General features: G+C 37.4%; 1 protein-coding gene across 1 annotated transcript in view; it reads right to left on the reverse strand.

Moving 5' to 3' along the window:
* The window catches only part of PARD3 (par-3 family cell polarity regulator), a 408,737-nt gene that overhangs the window by 138,828 nt on the left and 247,403 nt on the right, over window positions 1–22,506 (reverse strand). The window contains exons 17-20 of the mRNA XM_010007039.1: window positions 21,647–21,795; window positions 20,491–20,535; window positions 14,022–14,249; window positions 8,354–8,570 (exon numbers count right to left, since the gene is read on the reverse strand). Coding sequence (XP_010005341.1) covers window positions 8,354–8,570; window positions 14,022–14,249; window positions 20,491–20,535; window positions 21,647–21,795 — 639 coding nt within the window. The remainder of the gene's footprint in view (window positions 1–8,353; window positions 8,571–14,021; window positions 14,250–20,490; window positions 20,536–21,646; window positions 21,796–22,506) is intronic.

Genomic DNA, 22,506 nt, shown 5'->3' on the forward strand with positions numbered 1-22,506 from the left:
AGTTTGCACAGAAGCAGTAAAAGTTAATATACAATGGAACACTACATTAACTACTGAAATGTTATCACACATCAAAAAGGTTTACTGCTACTGTGCAAACATGCTTACCTGAGTGCCATAAAATACTGACATAATGAGTCAGATCTACTGCAGTGTATTGCAATTAGGCCTTTGCACTTGGAATGTAAAAGTAGCTCCTTGATACAAAATTCGTTCTAAGACCATCTACAAAGGTAGCATCAATGCAACAAAAATTTTATATTTTTTCATTGAAAATCAGGTTACATTTTCTGTTGTAGTAGATTTCTACAGACTGTTTCTTCCTCAGTTCCAAAGAAAATAATAATATTTTCTAGCACAGTGGATCATATTAGACATTATTAGGTATCATATCAGCCAATCAAGTATCCTTGGTATCCTAATAGTTACCAGCCCAAGACAATTGAGAGTAGGATGCTTGGAAGCACAGTAAAAAGAACCTGTTTGCAGATAATTTCTTCCTCATCACTTAGCCCGCAATGGGTGGCTTACAGCCACAAATGCATGCTTAGCCATGTTATTTACTATATTATTGGTGTTCAAGAAACTGTGGGGGTCTGAGGGTAATCACACATCACAAAAATCCTTTACAAATTAAATTCTGGGATGACAATCTTATTGTACCTCCACATCTTTATGCTTCATTAGAAGGATAAGCAGATGTGAATCGAATAAGATTTTTTTGTACTGGTGATTATTCAGCATATCTTGTCCCTATCTCCTCTTACCGAGGACAAATACTTTTCACTGGGAGAGTGGTTAAGCACTGGAACAGGCCGCCAAGAGAGGCTGCCAAGTCTCCACCCTGGGAGATATTTGAAACTCAACTGGGCATGACACTCAGCAAGCTGATGAAACGTTGAAGCTGGACTGCTGTGAGCACGAGCTGAACCAAGCAGAGATCCCATCCTGCCTGAATCTAGGAGTGTAGTATTTTCAATATCTAATCTGTTCCTCCTAATTCTATCTTTTTTTATTCCTTCAGAAGTCATCATCAATGGATTCAAAGTGGGGGAAATACTACTTGCATACCCTGGTATTTCTATATATGTATTATATACCATGGTATTTCTAGTACTTCCTTCTCTATTATTCTTTCTACAAAACTTATGTTACTCGTCTTTTTCCCTGAAACAACAACTTCAAAACTTACATAAGCCCTCTGAATGCCTTATATGACATTCAGAGAAACGCAGAGGCTCGCAGACTTTTTCTATTCTGATATATTCTATTCCAAAATCATACTGGCTTATATCCATTTTTTCCATTTTCCCTCAAGTGTTTTATAATTCTGTCTTTAATGGCTATTTTTTTCTGCACAACAATAGGACGTGTGGAAATCCCAACCAGAGGCCTCAGCATGCCAGTGCCCTCTGAACACAGATCATTGCTCCTGAGAAGTGAAACACAGTAGTAAGGAGGAGCTTTGCCTTTTAGAAAAGGATCAGCTGTCCTGAAGCTTCCAACATAAGTACTTCAAGTAACTATGACTGAATAGGCTATGTCATCTTAATCTATAAAAATATATGAAGTTGTATTAATTTAATCCATGACATGATTTATATTCTTGCTTTTAAAAAGGATTTTCAAAGAAGACTCTGCTTTAAAAACATAATCAACAGCATCCATAATGTATACCAGTGTAGAGGTGCTATCAGTAGCAAATTTAACCTCCAAAGAACATTTCCAACAGATAACAAAACAAATGCCATTAATAGAGCTTTTCATCTAACAGATCCTTCACGTCTCAAGACAATGTTTATTTACAATAATTTGTTAGGGACTAGCACCCAGCATAGTTAGTATTCAATTATCATATCAGGTGAAGGAAAAAAATCCTATTTCTATATGAGCTGAAACTGAAATTGACTTTGAGTCTCTGAACTGTCAACAAATTCTCTGAAAAGGCTTGCTTTGCAGAGATTATAAAGTAGGTGTCATCCGTGACACTTGCGTTCTATATTCATCTGGCAGGCCTGGAAGAGAAGTGCCGCGGAACGCCGGGCAGGATCGCGGAGGGCTCAGCTGTCACACCGCCTGCCTCCCTCGCTTGCTTTGCAGGCAGAGACAGTGCTGTAGGTGTCAAAGGTTCTCTATTTAAACTCGCTGACAAGCAAAGGAAGAATACTGGGAGAATATGTTAGCAGCCACTATGAACTCATCTCTAGTAACAGGTCATCCTGATACTTATTTCTGAATGTTAGAAACAAAAGGCCTGATTCTATTCAAATTTAAAAAAACAAACCATAAACTGCTATACTATATACCCCCATCAGATTTACAAGTCTGAGATTTACTCTGGGAAAATCCAGTGTTAAGAATACATAGAGCAAAGCGCTGCTTTCTATCAGAATGACAGACTAGAAAGCCACATACTATTATGTTAATCTCTCACTTCAAATCTGCTTCGCACAATCACGTACCCTCTGTGTTTGGTTTAAAAGTCACAGAGTTTACTAACCACTTAATGAAGCTGCATTCCTCAAATTTCTGACAGATTATGTGAAGTTGTTTGGTTTAGAAACAAGAATTTGCCATCCCACTGCTCCCCACCCCAATGACATCTTAGTCAAAAAACAGTGTTTGGGGCTGCAGGGAATGAAACACACATTTCCTCAAAGCAACGGATTCCACCAAGCAGAAGAAAACAGGAAGGTAAAAAAGTCAGGAGAGGAAGGAAGGAGCATGGCTTGCCTTTCCTATCAAGAAAAGCTATTTTCAATCAAGCTTATCTCTTTCAGTCCCTTACTTACTTTTAATTGGGAAGAAGCAAGTGAGGAATATGAAAATGCTTTCAAAGACATTTATAAGCGTCCTGGGTAATTGTCTGCATCAAAGATGACTATTTGCTGCATGGATGATTTAATTTGAAAGGCTTTTCTGATTCTGTGCGTCCCAGTGGCCAGCTGAAACTTTGAAAACAGATCAGGACAAAGTAGCCAAAGAAGTGCAGGAGAAGAAAGAAGAAAGTACCATCATCAGAATCCAACTTGCAGCCAGGATAAGGACTTCGCTCCTCCTCTCAAGCTTGAAAAGGCATTGTGCTTAGACCTTGCATCTAGGACTGTAGTGGGTCGCACATTTTCTGGCTGGTGGCAGAAGAGAGGAAGCAGATGTGGACTTAATGATAATCATGCCAGCTGGTTCACAGTAGTAGCAGGCAAAAAACAGTGCAAATGGCCCCAGATTCCATCTACCTGAGCAATGACCCAGCTCAGTGTTTCTGATGAAAATCTCAGCACAAGCACCACAAGCTGTCAGCAATGTTCTCAGATGAGTGTTAGCAAACCTACGTGATGAGTTTCCAAGTTTGAAACTATACAACTGGCAGGTGTTTAAACAGTATCCTTCTCCTCTGTGTTTTGAGGCTCAAGATTTATAGTGTTTTGTGCCATAAGCAGAGCACTAAAGAAAAAAAGAGTCCAACTTTTGGAGCTCCTTCCCATGTTTTCTATTAAGTCCATACATCATTGTTGTTCACCAATAGGAAGTCCTATGAGCCATGCTTTCAAAGAAAATGCCCTTATTGCTGCTTTATAAGCTACTGAATGATGAAATGCAGACTACAGATTTTATTTTGTCAAATTTGAAATATTTGTCAGTCCTGTTGATTAGGGTATAATTCACCAGTATTTTACACAACTCGGATACCTTTTTGTCTTGTGCCTGCTTAAAAGTCTGAAGGTTGTTATTAAATGAAAGAGAAAGAAGGCAATTATTAAATCAATGGTCTAACTCTTGTGATTTACTTTTTACCTCCTCACAGTTACTACAATGGAAAAACTTAAATGAAAACCAGAGTAGGCAATACAAGGAAGTCATGTAACAAGCGACAGTAATCCACATAGGTTATTCTCCCAAATGCCCAGTCAGAGGTCTCAAATGGCTAATGTGGTTGAAATGTGTAATTCAAAACTACAAATAATACGCTTATGAATCTGGACATGTCCAGTGCACCTTGGAAGCAGATGTGAGGGGGAAAAAAAAAAAGACTGCAGTATATCTGATTTCAGCTAAACAAGGTTGCAAACTGAATTATCTATTTCCTCTCACAGAGCTGGAAGATACAACACTGCAAAGCTACCAGTAATCATTTTAAATGCAATTAAATCTAATTAGGATTAGATTTTAATGGTAATCTGGGAATATTACATTTGCATTGGCTATCCAGTGCCCTGATTTACCCATGTGTATGCTACAAGAGTTTAGAGAAGAAGTGAAGATCAGATACGTTACAGCTTTACATTTCTATCGACATTTCAGGCCAGATCTTGAAATGCACACCCTCCAGTACTGAAAACACCTAAGCATGTTGTCTTGTTCCACAAATTTCAACACACAGTGCTTATGTTCCCCATTGAAGTTATGTTTATGTGGGACTGAGGTATTCTTTCCTACAGTAGAAAATTTACTTATTTCATATAACATAGTTAACCACAGTTGCTTCAAATTACATCACAACCATTTCATAAACAATCTCAAAATTGAATTCAGGTATTTCCTTGCTTAAACTCAAGGTTAGGAGACAATGTGTATATCCCCATTTTTTGTTCTCCTTGGCAGTTCCCCAAGTAAACTCAAACATACCATTTGTATTTGCAAATCCATTTTTACTTGGCAAGATCAATGTCTAGTTGTTTCAGAAGTTTTTATTATCAGGTAGTGACTGCCTCTCCAATATTTCCAGTAAGACATAACCCAAAGCTGCTTCTTTTCCCTCCATATTCTCAAAATCTTGATAGTTCAGTTTCTTCTAAATAGGTTATTCCTCAGTTACATCCCTGATACATGACCTGAGCAGAGATGAAGCAGAAAGAGCTATGCTGACAAGGCGTAAGGAAGTGTCAGGGTGAGATCCTGATGTTGGTGAGGAAGAAGGGGGAAGAAGGTGCCGAAGCAGAAATTTCCTTGCAGCCCTGAGGGAGAAGGCAGGCTGTCCCCCTGCATTCATGGAGGAATGTGGTGGAACAATCCCTGAAGGTGCCAGGAGGGGCAAGTGTGCACTTGCAGCCTGTGAATTTGGATCATGCAGCCATGGAGGACCCTGTGCCAGGAGAGGTGACTGTTCCCCCAAGTTGAGTCTGTTTTGCCTGGGTCTCCTTGTCCTTGTCTTGACCCATGGAGCTTCTAGTTGGCCTTTGTCCTCCCCCTCCATGTGTGTGTGCCTCTGTGTGTGTGATCGGATTAAAGCCACAGGATGTGGCACTCAAACCTAGTGAAGAGATAGGGACATGAATGATGCAACTATTTAGGTAAAGTAAATACATTCAGATGTAAGCAAAGCACTGCATTCCCTCCACCTCCTCCAATAGACCAATATTTTTTTCAATGCTCCTCTAAGTTAACTTCTGTCTTGTATTTATCAAGAGACTTCTCAGTGAAATGATAAATTTGAATCAATTACTCTGCTCTACCCTGAAATGTAATTTTGAAAAAAGAAATACACATATGCTCAGACAGATTTATTTCACAGTGAGAAGGGTGAACTTTCAGACCGTCCACAGCCCAATGTCAGCAAAGTTCCTCTGGAAATAAAGGGAACTGTGTGTGTCAGAGCCTGCACCCTGTGTTTTACAGTTCTCTTCTGTGGTTACATCAATCCTCTTTACTATGTTGGATACAAGTGGTGAAACAATGGAAGTGCTTAAAAGATTTACCTGTGATTTTAACCTGCTATCTGAATTATCCAGGGATTTCCTGGAAATGATTACTAGATGCTGAAGGACAAATGTAACCTAGAATTGCCTAGTGGGAATTTCCATCTCACACTGCAGTTTAATGAAGATCCCAGTAGCAAATCCTAACATTTTAACTGAAGGCAAGGAGACTTATTTTTATACATTGCATAGACTCCACTTTATGAGCTACCAATTTGCAAATGTGCAATAAAAAGCCCTTTGGCTAAATACAGACATTGGAATAAAGTGTGAGCTAACAGTAATTTCATCCCACAAGTGTTCTTGCCCATACAACCTAATGAAGAAAGATTCCTTTAAGATAAGAGAGAGCACTGAAAAGGAAGAAAAAGGTTCAAATGGAGAAAAAAAGAACTACAAAGAAATCACAATGTTGCACAGAACCAAAACATCCAATTACGCTTTGATCATGGGTTGAATTTTAAATGTTACTGTCATCATTATTTTCAATTGCACAACTTTTTCAGTGATTACTTGATATCTATGATATATGTCAGCTGTACAGAAAAACAAAGCATGTTATAGGCAGAAGCAGCAGCTTATCTTTCAGACATAAAGCCCATCTCTCAAATGTTATTGAGAAGCCTGTCAACAATGCAAATCAAGTACCAAGTGGAAATCAGGCATAATGCTTAATTCCTTCAATCAGCATTTTCCTGCTTGCCAGGAGCACCTCTTTTGGGCAGGGCTGACAAGGTGCAAGCTAATTTACAGATCCAGGAGGGGTCAACTGCATCCAGATAGCACTGCTCCCATGTTAATTAAAAGAAGACTGAAAACTAAAGTTCACTCAGAACTGGTAGTAAGGGAAAAAAATAACTCAAGGAAGCGCTGAGTGTTATGAAGAGCAAGCAATGAAGCGATCACCTGATCTTCATGTCAGTCAAATGACTGTTGTTTCTGATTAAAGATTTTAGAAGTGTTACATCAAACATACAGACAAGGTTACTTTCTATTTAGCTGGGAGCACCTCATTAAATATTGTATTAATTTTCACTCTCACACTCATTTCCAGCTAGAGCATTCAAACCACATGGGAACACCAGACATTAGGCTCTAAGACTGAAGAGCACTGAGCTAGCTCTCTGGAATATGAAGGCTCCTCTTTTTGGATGGGACCTTCTGCAAGTCAGCCCTTTGCCTGCATACTAAAGCTTGCAAAATGAAGCAGCCATCTCACAGGTCCTGAGGGTACCAGGAACACTACACAGGAGGAAAGTGAGGACCAGGGAGCTGCCCAAGCTTTCTTTGCTGTAAATGCTTTCTGGTTGAACTCACGAGATAGCACTCGTGGTACCTGATAAGCTACTTCTAGCCCATAGAATTTGTTATGTTAAAGGATAATATAATAAAAAACCCATGAGATTCACAGGGTCCAGGGTGAAGTGCTTTCCTCCTATCCAACATGTGAGACTATCTCCGATGACTCTTTTGGTGTTCTGTAGTAACAACCTGATACTATTTTGTGTTTTCTAAACATATTTTCTAACAAATATTTTCTAATTAACTATTTTTTCCCAATTAACTAATATTCTCCAATTGACTCGTTCTTCTATTACCTGATTTTGTGATAACATCCACAGACACAAAACAATTCTCAAGAACCTGTGCAGTTACAACCTGGGTTGAATTAATGTTTTGCAGGATAAAAAAGGTAACAGGATGAAAGTTAACTAAAGCTCCACTTACATATGGAGAGAGCAGAATCTCATGTTTTCAGAGCAGAATCATTGTTAATAAATCTTTTTAAAAGCATTGGGATTTCACTTCAAAATTAAAGAATGAATCACTGCATATAAAAAAAAACAACAAAAACCAAATACTGCCTTAATATTGTTATGCTTTTTTTCTTGGAAATCTATTTATTTATTGTAGCTAGCTAACAGAAAGACTGTTTTTCTTGCTTTCTCACCCCTTCCCACAAGTGATCAAAGGTGTCTGTCATGTTTCACCATTTACCCAGAACAGCAGGGTGTGCCTCAGCAGTCTGCTCCTCTCAGATCACTTATGTCTGCTGGAGAGACAGCTCCTTTCAAAAAAAGTTGGTGGTTGGTAAAAATCAGGTCTTTCGCTGACCCCTTCTCCAGACTGTTGGTTCTCAGAGCACACTTTATTTAGATCCTGTTTTCCTTGAGAGGAGCAAGCTGTTTTTTAATCTCTAACTGATTCATGTCTTTCACATCATGCCTCCATGATACCAAACTGTCTTAATAATAAAGCAAAGAAAGACACTCATTTAGTAACACATAAGCTTTGGGTACAGTACTAGGAACAGCACAGTTTAAGAAAAACACAAAACCCAAAATTCTTTGACCTGTCAAGGGATATGTGCACTACTTAGACATCACCAAAGATGCTTTCCAAGACAAAGCAGGTTCTTGCTTAAAACCATTTTTTCCTTTGCAGCCCTTTTAGTCTGCCAGCCATTTCCTCTTCCATTCCAAGCTGCATTCCTTTCAACAGCACTCATAAACTCAAAAATTGAGAGATCAGCCTATATACACTATGCATTTGTATACTAAAATATGTCCTCAGCAAATAGTCATAACATAAATCAATAACTAAACGATGAAACTTCTTTTTATAACTAATTTCAGATTTGATTGTGAAGCACCTACCTGAACATGTCTCCTAAGCCTTTCAGCATTCCTTTCTTCGCCTTCATTTTATCCTTCTCTTTATCTCGATCTTTCTTCTTTTCCTTTCCAGCCTTTTTTCTGTCACCTTTATCTTGGCTTCCATTCATCTGTCTCTCCAATGAATGGGATGGCTGGTCACTTGCTGTGGACACAGATTCTCTACCAGATCTTGAGCTTTCCTCTGTGTCTTCCTCCACTGAAAGCACATATTAAGAAACATTAGTGGGCTAAGAACAAACAACAGGGGCAAGCTTTCTGGCATATTGCATAACGTATTTAGAAGCACGATATATGCACAACCACAAAATAATCTTTTTTTTTTTTTTTTCAAAATAATAATCTGCACATGTAGGGATGTCCTGGAATGTTAATTTGTACTACTAAAACTCCTAAAAGCAAGGAATTCATCTTTGCAGAACGCTGCAAAACAGAATTTGTGCTCTGTGGGTTCTTTCAACAGTGTATGGATTAATAAAGAGGATTAGCAAAGTGATGGTAATCAGCCCATTTTATTTCAGTGGCTAAATCAGCTGAAGAGGGCTTTAAAAATACCTGTTAGAAGAAAAAACAGCAGTGCAGCACACTCTTGTCAGTAAATTCTTAAGAACACTCTCATAAAATGTTGGAAGTCATCAAGGATTGCTAACCCTCAATACCAGCTTTAACAGATTTTTTCTTCTGCTGCAAGTAAAAAAATGTTTTTGTCATACTACTTCAATTCCTGGAGCAGTTTAAAACACACAATGCACTGTGGGATAGGGCAGCCTGGGAGTCTTGGGTGTGGAGATTCCATCCAGTAGAACAAGTAAAATCCTTTAAGGGCAAATAACATGTTACTTGCCTGTTTCTAATCCAAGACTTCAAGAATCCTAAAGTATACCCAAAGTTAGATTTAAGAGAGCACATGCATTTCAGAAAGTCTGGGGAAAAAAAATGGTCAAAAGAAACAATCTTCCAGCAGCTTACTGAAAAAGAAATGCAACAAATCTGTGGGTCAGAATCCTGCAACAATTTTGACTTAATGTCAAGTCCAAAAATTATACTGCATGGCTGGTGAAACTCTGACCTTGCAGGAGCTCTAACACTTTGCATCATCACATTATAAACAGGGCTACACCACCTCGAATTTTCCAACAGCCTGCATGAAGCAGCAGTTAGAATCACAGATGTAGCTTTAATGAATACAAAGGCTCCAAACAACTTTTGGCAGTAAAGTTGAAAAATACAGTTTTGCTTTATATATACACAGCCTATGGAAAAGAAAATTTTTCTTGTAGACAGTAAGATTTGCAAATGGCCATGGCTTATAGAAAGAAAAAAGAATAATTTTTATTTTAGAATATGTTTGCTACTTATTATTCCTCTGTAACTCTTCTACAGCCAATAGAAATGCGTACTTCTTTAGAAGTGTCCATACATAGACTACTGTAGAATATAAACTTGGTCTTCTCAGTCATCTTTCATATTCACCTTACAAATAATTCATTGAATGCAAAAAGTCCACAAATCACAGACTGAAAGCTATTCTCTACTGTCTCTTCTCTCTCTCAGATACTTGTCTGCAAAATACTGTTTATCCATTAATATTACAATAGACAGACCTGTCCAATAGACTTAGGACTTATTCACTGAATACCCCAAGATTTCTATAAATTTTCTCCAGGCCTGGAAGATCACATAAACATATTTCAAGAAATACATGCCATGTCAGATAAATCTCAACATTAATAGCTATTTCTGAATCTCAACTAGTACTCTGAAGTACAAATCACCAGGAAAAATTAAAAAGGGCTGGCGTTGGCATTTCATGTTAACTTGTCTTCAGGACCACAATGAATTAAGCTTCTCAATTGTAGGCACGCTTTTAATATTTAGATAATTTTATTTTGGAAAATTAATAGGCCTTTCCTATACATGCTCTGTACTAGCTGTACTTGTACTTTTTTTGGTCACACTGTTTCTTAATCAATGTCTGGGATGATATTTAGTTATTATTAGAAGAGTAGTGGAGAACCACTTTGGAATAGAGATGCTAATTTTCTGCATGGTAATTTATAGCTACAATCTGTTCCAGTTAAAACCAACTAGACATTTAAAAGATTCTACTTGCAAATGAATATAATTAGTAAAAGAAGTGCATTAAATTTCTGACAAATTCTGAAGTTAAATGTTTACTTGGTACTTCATTGCTAGACTTTTAAAGACAAATCAGTTTTGACCTATTGTTGTTCATATTCATATAACAATGCATTAAAATAATCCTAAATATGTATTAAGTTTACTATGCTGTGCTGAGTTGCTGAACAACTTGTCATAACAATGCTTCCTCTCATTATTTATTTTGCATCTTCTGTGAAGATAATATTGCCTCTTTTGCACACTTGTGCTGCAATAAATATCTGTCTATAATACACAGTGTGCTTGCAATTAACTCCACAGCTTAGACTGAGCTCTGTGAGCTAGGATGCCTGTTCTCCTGGAATAAACACTGGTGTCTCTACTGGAGCAAAAAGATTTCCCATTTTCTTAAAAAGGACCCAACATAAAAAAACTTGTTTCACTTTTATACAGCAGAGTCATTCTGAATTAACATATACCTAATTACTAGTGTTCAGAACAAATGCAAATGCTGCTCAATTAAAATTCAAGCCCAGGCTACAAATGAAACTTCTAATTTTTGCTAAGCTGCAGTAATGATATGAGGTTACTGCAAAACGCAGAATATGTTTGTTTTGGTGCTGTTATTTCCTTCCTTACTGGCAACCTCCTGCCTCCCCATTCAGGATGTTGAAGCCAAAAAATTAAATGGAGTATACTTTAAACATCAATTAAACCTGAAAACTAGTGTCATTTCATGAAGCATACTATACTATGGAGAACTGCACAAACAGGTATTATGAAGCTATTCTCCTAATTAGGCTATGAAATGGAAAAGATGCACATGAGAAATCAAAGCTACTTAATGTGAAGCTATTTTGCTACTAAGCTTCTAGGCCTCTTATTGTGATATTTAATACAGCCCCAGATTCTAGCAATTAAGATTCAGCAAAAGATTAGAAAGCTTTGTTGATCTCTCCCAATCCAAATGCCTGGTTCTCATTCAAGACACTAAAGATAAACATTTTGCTTTCAGTCAGCTATTTCAAGTATTAAAGGGAAAAAAAAAAAAAAAAAAAAGCAGGAAAATTGATATGTAAAGGCTGAACACCCACACCTTTCTACAAATGTTACTCCTTTACAGACATTAAAACTCACACGCATCTTCTCAAACACTTTTTAAAATGTTGACCAGATCTAGTCACTGCTATGTGATTTTCATCCTACATTTAGCACTTTAATAGCACATTGTTTCAAGGACACCAAGAAGAAAAGCAGCCCCTTTGTCACATAGGCTACCTGTGTATTTACAGCTTTTGTACAAGTGGGGATGACTCGTTAAGAATTTCTCTGTACCATATATTGAAGTGCTATTATTTGTTTCTCCAAAGAGTATCACTGGAAGGAAGAAGCAGTCTTAGCACTGAAACACTTGGAGGAGAAAAGGGAAAAAAATCAAGTAAAACAAATGGATCCAACCTCAAGGGCATCAGCAAATTGACCACCAGCATGTTTGCCTTGGTTTTATAATGAGAATAAGCCACATTTTAATTTCATACAATTATGGAATAATTAAATACAATTAAAATAAAAAAAACTTAGGCATTGTCATTATGGAAGAAGTGAGGCATTCATTATGTTAGTAACTGATTGTTTAATTAATTTACACATACTTGTATGTGCACAGGCTTTGGCCACCATGAGAAAAGACCTCAAGAACAGAATTCTGTCCAGCAACCATACTGTATTTGCTACTCATCTGCTTCTATTAACCTGGCACTGTAAAATTCTGGATTACTTCTTAGATATTTTGCTATAATAGATGGACCCTATTAAAACACAACTCTACAGAACGTGCACTTTTATACACATAGCATGGTCACACTTTGCTCAGCCCTTCCTTACCATGTGAGATTTGAGAACAGCCATGCTTTTGCTTTCCCTTGACAAAGAGATGGCCTTTGGTCCACTAGTGCTAGACAACTTCATCCATACACAGATATGAGGGGCAAAGACTCACTCTGTAGCATTTTGATGTCTGTTACTCCCATGCAAAGGATACAAAGGCCACCAAATACTGCCTTGCTACTCTCTATGCATTGCATCAACAAGCTCAAAACTCCTTACAGTAATCTCATAAACCCATACTCACCTAGTAAGTGTTTCATAACAGTTTTGCTATATTTTTGACCAAATTAAGTTAAACCATCTGTAACTTTTAGATAAGCTTTGGTATCTTATGTCTCACAACAGGGTATTACTATCAGTGGGCTCACACCAAGCAAGGCCTTTTAGAAAAACATGGTCTTATGTCCCAAAAGGCCATAGGCATGCAGTCTGGGAGAATGATCAGGATCACTACACATTTTCTCATAGCTATTCTTCTACTGGCCAGACACAGATTGACAGCCAACAGCACCAGATCAGCATTTAACCTCACTGCTGCGTGAAATTGCTGGTGGTGGAAAAGCAAAGCAGAATGAATTCCATCCCTAACTACCTCTGAGAAAAGTGACTTGCAAAATGACCTTCCTTTCAGCCTCAGAACACTTTTAGAAAGAGGCATTAAAAAAACCCAAACCAATCAACCAAGAAATAAATTTAAAAAAAAAAAAGATATTTACAAAAATAAAGGAGTGATTATACAAGTAGCTTAATAAAGAATATCAGACAATGATGCTTATGAAACAGACTCTGAAACTAAGAAAAAAAAATTAAAGAGCAGAGAGTGAAAAATCTCTTTTCAAGCCTTTTCTGTTAGCATTCAGGCTAAATATCTTACTATTTCAACCTTCCCACCATCATCTTCATTCATAAACTTCTACCTAGCTGTATGTTGCTAAAAAAAAACCCCTGCTGGTATGTGACAAGTTGAAAGTAGTACAACATGAAGGTTAAAAATACAATGATTTTAATACAACTCCTGATTGTGGTAATTTACTATTCATACTATTTTCATTCAATACAAGTTGTCATTTTACCAGCCCATTCTTACATAGTTCAATAATAATAAGGTTAGTTGTGAAGTGATTCTTTTATGTTAATGACATTCTCCACATGTTGGGTCATACATTGGGTTAAAGAACTGAAAATGTAAATGAATGCCCATTAGGGTGGGTAATAGCTGATCATTAACTTTATATTTTATTAGATCTGCCAGCCTTCCTCACTCTAATTAAAGGACAGCAATTTCTTTTTTTCCCCCAGACACTACAAATGTATTCTTTTAAAGTTAGATGCACATGTTTTTGTAACATAAATTCAGTGGGTTTTTTGTCTTCTACATTAGTAAACTAATTAGTTAACTGACATAAAATTTTCATAGTAATTTATATTACTCCTAATAATCTTATTTCCTTCTTTTAGAAAGGAAGGAAGCTGCAGTGTTATCCGTTAATGCATAAGGGGAAAAGCCTGAAAACTAATTGATGAATAAAAGTTAAGTCCATTCTTTAAAATCCTAAAATTATCTTCTACTACTTTTAATCACTTTCTCAAGGAATTAACCTGTGATGTTAACATTCTTTGTATACAGCAATAGTTTACTTACAAGTTTCCATGCCTTCATCATCATCATCAGCTACAGGTTTATCATACGATTTGTCTATGGCAGCTCTGAAGCTCTCATTGCAGCCTCGTCCTCGGATAATTCGCGGGCGCGGGCGGTGGAAGGGAATATCACCATTCAGAGTCACCTCAGCAACGGCTGTCTGCAGACTTTCTAATGAGCTGGATTTCTTCAGACCTAATGAAGGCCCCACATCTCTGGTTGGGGAACCTGAGTGATTTAGGGGGGGAAAAAAAAAAAAAAAGTAATTAGAATTAGTATAGAGAACTGCATGCTTGATTATGCACATCCATCCTGAAAGTCTTTGGGGACACACTTAACATTATTCACATCATCTCTCAATAATCTGTAGGGAATTCTCTGCAGATTGGTTGGTCTCAGAAGTGAATGAGTATGTCAAGTTATAGTCAACGAAACCGACAATGTTTACAATGTCTGGCTTTTCAAATCAGTGAAGAGAGACCAACATCCATTACTATTATTTTGACAATTTGAATGATAAAGTAATCACGGGGCTTTAAAAACATAGCTCGTAAAAACAACAGAGATACATATCTACTGGCATCAAACAAAACTATTCATTATTTTTTGTTTGAGCTGAATATTTCATCTGTACTAGCAACTGATGAACAGAGAGCTGATTATGGGCGTGAATACTATTGTGTTTAGAGTAACAGTCTTGCATAGTAGCCTGACTTCTGGCTTCAAGGAACATGCTGTTTGCTTTTAATCAAGTTTTAAAGATTTTCATCAAATTGCTAACAATCTCATAATTAAATGCTTCTGAGAAATATCAGTTGACTTCCTGGGATTTTGTAAGGCTGTTTAAAAATTATCTGTGGAAAGGGCTCAATTACTCAGGCAATACCAGTTACCCAGCTGGAAAAGAAACACATTCCTGGCAGTCACCAGGGGGCTGAGGGCAGTTCTTGTCACTGCAGCATTTCCAGAGGTCTGCCAAGAAAGCCCCAGACACTATTTTGCAAAACCTCTTCCTTATCTAGCCTTTTCTTCTCAAGTTTGTGGACTAAATGTATACCCTCTGCTTTTAGATACACACACAGTGCAAATCAGCTGACAATTGCACACTTAGATCTCATATTATTGTTAAAACTGGGAGGGATCTTTCGGGGGAAAAATATTACTGCATTTAGTTGAAGTCAGTTTATTAAAAAATGCACTATACTCTTGGCCTGATTTTCCATAGGATTTGGAGCTGGAGAGAAAGATGAGATGAAACATCATCATCATAGCTTATTTCCTGAAGTTACAAGACCAGAGCCCTTGCCTATAATATGGAAACCTCACTTTTTCTGTACCAAAAGGGAGCAGAACAAAGAAGGGTGTTGTAACACCATGGCAGCCCCAGGTGGTGGGTTCTTACTCCATTGATAACACTATCCTCATCTGACAGAGGCACAGACATAAATTTCAAAGCTGAGAGAGAGAGTCAAGAACTGAAGCCTCAGGAATACCACACCAATGAACAAAACATTTGAAAGCAAGGCCTGGTGTGAATAATGCAATAAACCCCATCTTTTTTAGGTATTTATCTCAGAATAATACAAAGCTCTGGAGTTGATCCCTATTCTGGTAGATACTAGGAGGGTGAGGAGCAACAATACCTGTCACTGTTCTTTCATGTGAATTGACCTTACATTGGGGAAAATTGCTACTACGCTACTAAAATTGCTTCTTTCACTGTTCAGTATTGGATGGGGAGGAAGGGGGTCACTGGGCATGCAGAAGGGATGCAGAATAGCAGCATGGCAACTCTTCTCCATGTTGTTTGCTAACTTAGTATGAGAGGGAGCGAGGCAGCAAACACTTTTGTTTTTCACTCAGCTATTAAATGTCTGAGCAATTAAGTTAAACTGAAATCCCTCAGATCACATAAATTTTAACAGCAGCTGTCAAACAAAAATCCTCCTTCACAGCTCTACACAGATCCAGCAGTTTGGTTCCCCCAGTGGTCCCTAGTCCTGCTGTTTGGACCTTCAGCCTGAAATAAACCTGTCTCCACAAGTGAGCAATTTTATGCTGGTGAACTCACAACTCCTAGAAGAAGCCACCCTCACTCACAGCTCGCACTTTTCAGAGGGACGAGGGTCATGAAGATGGTTGGGGACACAGTGCAGCTGCTGGGCTGCAGAAGAGCAGCCGGCTGGGACAAAGGGGGTTTGATGGCTTCCCAGCTGTGCAAACAAACTGTAGTCCAGGTTCTCCAAAATTCTGAACATGGGCTGAAGTCTAAGGCAAGTATTTTTATATAGCACTTTCTCTACCAAGTAAAAGAATACCAATTTAGACAGTGCCCTGTAAAACTGTCCACTTTCTAGCATATGCCAAAGTCTATTCCTCCACTAGTGGAGGAATGCCTGGAGTTCACAAGAAAGGAGATTTTACTTTGTTTCTCACTTTTCAAGATTGTAAAAACAGTCCATGAGACAGGAAAAATGTATGCAACATCTTGAAGGGAAAAAAAGAGGAAATGGGACAATCACATATAAGCCAGCTGTTTGACAGATTCAATTTCATATACAAAAGGAAAGGGTATTGTCTTACATGGCAACTTACTGTAAACTTCCTTATTCCAGATTCTGCCTTGCAACCTTGAAATGAAATGCTCATATATCTTTTCCTAATTACTGAGTAGCTCTTTTTGTAAACAGCAATTATACAGAAGGCATTTACATGCCCACTTATGTTCATAGAGGACATTAAAAAATTTCCATTTCCTGCCACCCAGCAAAGATCTTTGTGAGAACTGTATTTATGTAAGTTGTGCTTTCCCAAAGGACAAGCTAGTTGGGATATGACCTAATGTTCCTTGAGTACTGTAAAACTAATAATGGATTACAGAAATTATAGGAACATGTATTGAACTTGGGTGGCCATGAAGACAAATGTGGACAGGTTACAGAATCTGAAAGGGGGGAAATGTCTTTTTGCAAGCACTTTAAGCACTGTGATCAGAAAGCTATGTATATATTTCAATACCTTCACTATCTTCTATAGCCACTTCACAGCAACTCTATTTTCAAAATATATAAATAAGCCTCCCTGTAAACTGAGTGAATTCAGAATTTATTACTAGAATTCACCAGCCAGGAAGTGAGTTGTTTACCCATAATCCGGTGAGAAAAAGCAAACTTTCTTTAAGATGGATTCTGTTTAAAATGTATGAGTCACATCAAAACCTTGTTTTCCAAATACAAAAATGTCAGCATTTTCTTCCAGCCTTTACAGTGCTGGTGGTAACAATCAGAAATGTTATCTGCTCAGAACTACTTCTATTTTGACACCAGAATTTAAAGCAGAAAAAAAATAAGAGAAAAAGACACATTTACCTAACTCATCTTTATATGACTGAGGGATGAAAGGGATTCTTTTATAATTTTAAAAATTTGATGTTTATCAAAATTTTCCTTTCCAACTATTTTCATAACAAACATCCTTTCAGGCAGATGCTCCCCTCTGTAGCACAGCAGTCTTCCTACTGTGGCTGCCACCACAGTGCAACCTCCTCACTCTCTGCTTACTCCCTGAGCTGCACAGCTCTACTCTCCATGCCACAGCCCCTCATCCACGTCTCAAGGGCTGTGCAGGATGCTCCCACCACCTGCCCACCACAGCCCCTGCCCACCACACATGCATCATCCCTCCCCCTATCCCCAGCTGGCCAGCCCTTGGGGACAATGGGCAGTCTTGCCCTCCAGGCCATGCAACCACACTCTGCCCATGCATGACTGCGCTGGCGCTGAGTGCACCTGCTTGCACATGGCACAGACAGGCCCCACCACGTGACTTCACAGCACATACAGATCTAATGAGACTTTTAATACACACTGCTCACACAAAGCCTACGTGCTGCTCCCTGCTCCAAGGCCTGGGTTTCTCCCTTGTGCTGACGTTGTTTAACAACTCGTTACGCTTCCATTTTTCTCACATTAAAGTGCCACAAATCCACTTGGGCAATTTCCAAAGGCAAAAAGTATGGCAGGGTTTCCTTGCCATGATTACTTTTAAAGCCTATGAAGTATATTTTTCAGCAGCACTTTCTTTTAAAGTATTTTAAATGCCAATTTTGTTTTTTTCTGAAACATTATTATCTCCAACGTTAAACGCTACCAGCAGCTTATGTCAGAAACTTCCCTCTGTTTGATTAAACCAGCTTTGCAAAGGTACAAATACTATTTTCTGAACACTTTGTTAAAGGACATTAGCAGTGAGTCTATTTATTTACTAACATTTGCTCCATTAGATTTGAAACATTCTTCTAGTTCAGTTTACACCAAAAAAAGTGCAACATTTTGGCTAGGAAGGACAGGAATAGAGCAAGCAACTGCATCAAAACCAGTTTAGTTTTATTTCCATTTAATAAAACATTTTATTTTAAAAGCACTGTGCAAAAATAAATAAATAAGCAATGTCAATAATCTTTAATTTTTCTCTTTTTTACTTTCACAACGTGTATGTGAAAAAATAACCAGCTGGAACTCTAGTTTGCCTGGGACTCAATAAATGAGCCATGCTCAATTGCTACTGAATATACTTCTAACCTCTAGGATGAACTGTAAACATTGCAAGGATTAGGCACTTCAAGTGAACTATAGAAAGAAAAATAATTAAAAATCTATTATCATTACTACGACTGGTGAGTTCTACTCTCTCCTTTTCAGCCAATACTAGTAAGTTCAACTTTGACTGTAACAAAGTTTGTTTTTATATATTTTAAAGTAAATATATGCTGAAGTTTTCTGGCTTCTACAGTTCATTAAACATAGCTCACCACACATTTGAAGCATTTTTTTTTCTTAGAACCAGATGATTTTTAAACCTAACTACAGTAAGTGGTTTGTTTAGCAACCACATCCATCTTCAGTAATGGGAGAAACCCAGGGTTTATATACAAAAGCTGGTTAAAAGCACACAAGATAAATAAAATAAAAATACAGTAAAAGGTGTTTTTCCTTTTTTCCAGCCACTAAGCTTCATGCACTCCAAATATGTAACACTTAGTCCAGATGGTTATGGTCATGCTCTATCACCTAAGTTGTCTAACTTGCCTCTTTTTTGGAATTTAATCCAGGTGCTACACAGAGAGAAAAAGTACGCTCTGTTAACACCACTCTCTATTAATACTAACGAAACCACTATGCACTTTCAAATCTAAACATTGTATTTTTCTAAAATACACAGGTTTTACATCATTCTAATCACATCCCACTCCAACAGGCAGGCTAATAAGAAAATGAAAAATAATTTACAATAATTTTGAGTTTCATCTGTAACTCTTTTTATGTGAATAAGGCTCAGTGGTGACAGTGGTTCATAAGCACTGATTCTTACCCTAACCATTAACTCAATTCATCCATTCACACTTTGATGGCTTTAATCTTTCAAAACACTCATAAATTTTAATTTTTGGTACTTATTCTCAGTTGGGAAAGCTGCAAGTGTGTGGCTGCATTCTGCAACTTTTTAAGAGCTAGAAGTTTTAGCTGTTTTAATAAGAATTATAATTTTATCACTTGATTACTTACAGCTCTTCAGTATTTCTTCTAATGTTGTAAAGTGTGGCTAAACAGAGATGCAGCTGTGAATTATTAATTCTAAATTCTGCATGGAATGCTGTACTCCCCAAATCATGCTAAAATAAAGAATGCTTTCAGGTTAAAAAGGTAAATTGTTCCTAATTAGAGCTAAATAATGTTATGGTGTCCTCTAGATCTAGCCTAATTAAAAGAGCATTCCAAAGGTCAAAAGTTAATTTATATTAATAAATCATAAAGGTTCATAATTGCATCTGGTGCACTATTTTAATTACTAATAAAAAATATGCTTTGAAAGCTATTTCTTGTTACCATTGTGTGAAACGTTATAATTGATCCTATATCGAAAAGATTCTGTTTACATATTCTTTTGTTCTGTTTGGATGCTTGGGTTTCAGCTCCAAAGGCAAATCAGCTTGTGCTAATAATCTTCAACTCAACTCACAAAATGCACCTAATGACCACTTAAAGTAAAGCCAGCAGTTTTCTAATTAAAATAATTATTTCCAAGCACTGTGTTTGCCCTGCAATAGCCAAACATTTGACTCATCTTCATAACCTCTCTGTATATAGAAGGTTGAAGCTGGAAGATATTCCAAGATTTTTTTGAAAGGACAAAAATTCCGAACAACTGTGAATATTCATGAGTTCAAAGTGCAGAAACAGGTGTCTACCTACAGTCACATGTATGACCTGCTTGAATATACTACCCTATATCCTCATCTCCATAGAGAATTTTCTTTTTCTGTAGGGGTTGATTATTCACAACAATAGAAAGCAGCCATGCAAGTACTGGAATATTCATGTTTTCATGCAATTTGACTGGCAGTCCTGTAATTGTGGTAAGCTGCTTTGACCAAGGTTTCTATAGCAACAGCCTTACTGTCAATTCTTACCTGTTTTCTGGTCATCCATTGTACTGAGCTTAGTCTCGTCAGCTACTGTTAAAAGGTAAATGTATAATGGTTAGCCCAGTTAGTGCCCATGCCCCACATGCATCCAACATTCCTTGTTTTGCATATTGTTTTTTTCAAGTTAGGGAACCTTAGCAATGTCATACTTCATGCAAATAAACTGCAACAGTAAGCAAACATTCTGGGTAGAAATGGCAGCAAACTAGTAACTTTCATGCAATGTCAGTCATGTTCACATCACAGGCAGGTACAATATGTTATTTACACGTTAGCACATCACAACTAGTCAAGACAAATCAATACCACCAACCTAAGTGTCCCCTGACAAAGTTGGTGAATTAGGGATTGTAGTTAAGATATTCCCAATTATTGTAAAGGAGTGAATCTTATTAAATTTTATTATTCTGAGTAAGGAATTTGGTGTCTTTAAACGACCAAAACTCACTGTTTACGGTTACCAGATTCTGCAGTTCAGAATCTAAATTCAATGGCAGAAAAATAAGTGGGCTTGTTAGTGATTACTTATTCTCTGTCATTTTACCAGTTAAAATTATTATAGTAGATTGCTTGTCTTAGCCACTGCTCCTTTATAGGGCTTCAAGGCTCATTTACAGGATACAAATACTAAAACTCTGGTCTCAACCAGATGTGAGACTAACCCCATTTTCTAATTCTGAAGGAACTCCTCAAAAAAGTACTGGCAACTTTAATATTTTAATCAAAAATCCATCTACAAAATGAGAAACTACAAAGGATCTTTTAAGGATAATCAAATCCTAATAATGTACTGAGAATAATCCTGTCTACCCATAACCACAGCATGGTACAGTTTAATGCAGTTATTCTGTGTGGATTGGTAAATGCACTTTTCACCTCCATTTTAGTAAGTACCATTTATGTTTAAATATAACCATATATTCAGAGGCCTACGATATTTAAATGTATGGACATTTACAAGTGGTACAAAGAATACACAGGCCACTTGGCCATTCATGTAAAGAATACTTTACTTCCCACCAGTAGACATTACGAGCAGTAGTGTTGTACATAAATGATGTCTTTGGAATGACAAAATCTATATACTTACAACATGAAAATCAGGTTCAAATAAAAGAATTGAAGAAATATCACTCACTACCTAGATCCATGCTTTTGGACTTTCGTGTTTTAACAAACTCCAACTGACTGGCATCTGAAAATTGCTTTGTACGCTTTTCTGACATGCTCTGGCGTCCAAAACCCTCTCGCTGGAACGCAAGCACTGGATCAACATCTGGACTAAGAGTGCTGTGGGAAGGGAAAAAAATCATGCAAACATTTATCAAGATCACGCAACCTTTCATTCTGCAGAGAAAAGCATTTATTTAGCACAGGACTTCTACCAGCAATCAAGTACACATTTTTAAATAAACCACTGCAAGGAGACAGTTACACACACGATGGATTTGTTTTACTGCATCAGCAAGTACAGTTACAAAGAATCAAGAATTTCACCTAAGAGTTTTAATAAAAGGAGCATGCATTTGGTGTAGTACATATACACTATCAGAATGTACAGCCTCAACACGGGAATAACTTCAACTAGTATAAAACAGTTCCGTTTTCTTCATAAGAAACAAATATTCTGTTCATAGTAAATTGTCAGATTTTTCTTAATGCCAAAATATTTTTAGTTAAGCATAACTAGAATCTGTCCTGTCTGAAGCCTACAGACCTTTAATAAATGTCTTCATTTGAAGTCCTCGTATTAAAATTTCTCTCCACATGTGAAATCACTTGCAAATTTTTCACAGTATCTCCTCATTTTAACCTAGCTATGACAAAATGTATTTTCACTCACTTCTCTACTGAGCAAGTATTTGACACTAAGGTTGCACCACTAATTGGGAATTGCAGGTGACTGGACTCAGTTCTGGCCTCTTCTGCTTTATCAGATGCATGCTGAAGACTGATTTATTCGTGTTCATCAAATGTTGGTAGAATTATGGGTGCAGGAAT

Source organism: Chaetura pelagica, unplaced genomic scaffold (genome assembly GCF_000747805.2).
Source record: "Chaetura pelagica isolate M959 unplaced genomic scaffold, ChaPel_1.0 scaffold17, whole genome shotgun sequence".
Lineage (NCBI taxonomy): Eukaryota > Metazoa > Chordata > Aves > Apodiformes > Apodidae > Chaetura > Chaetura pelagica.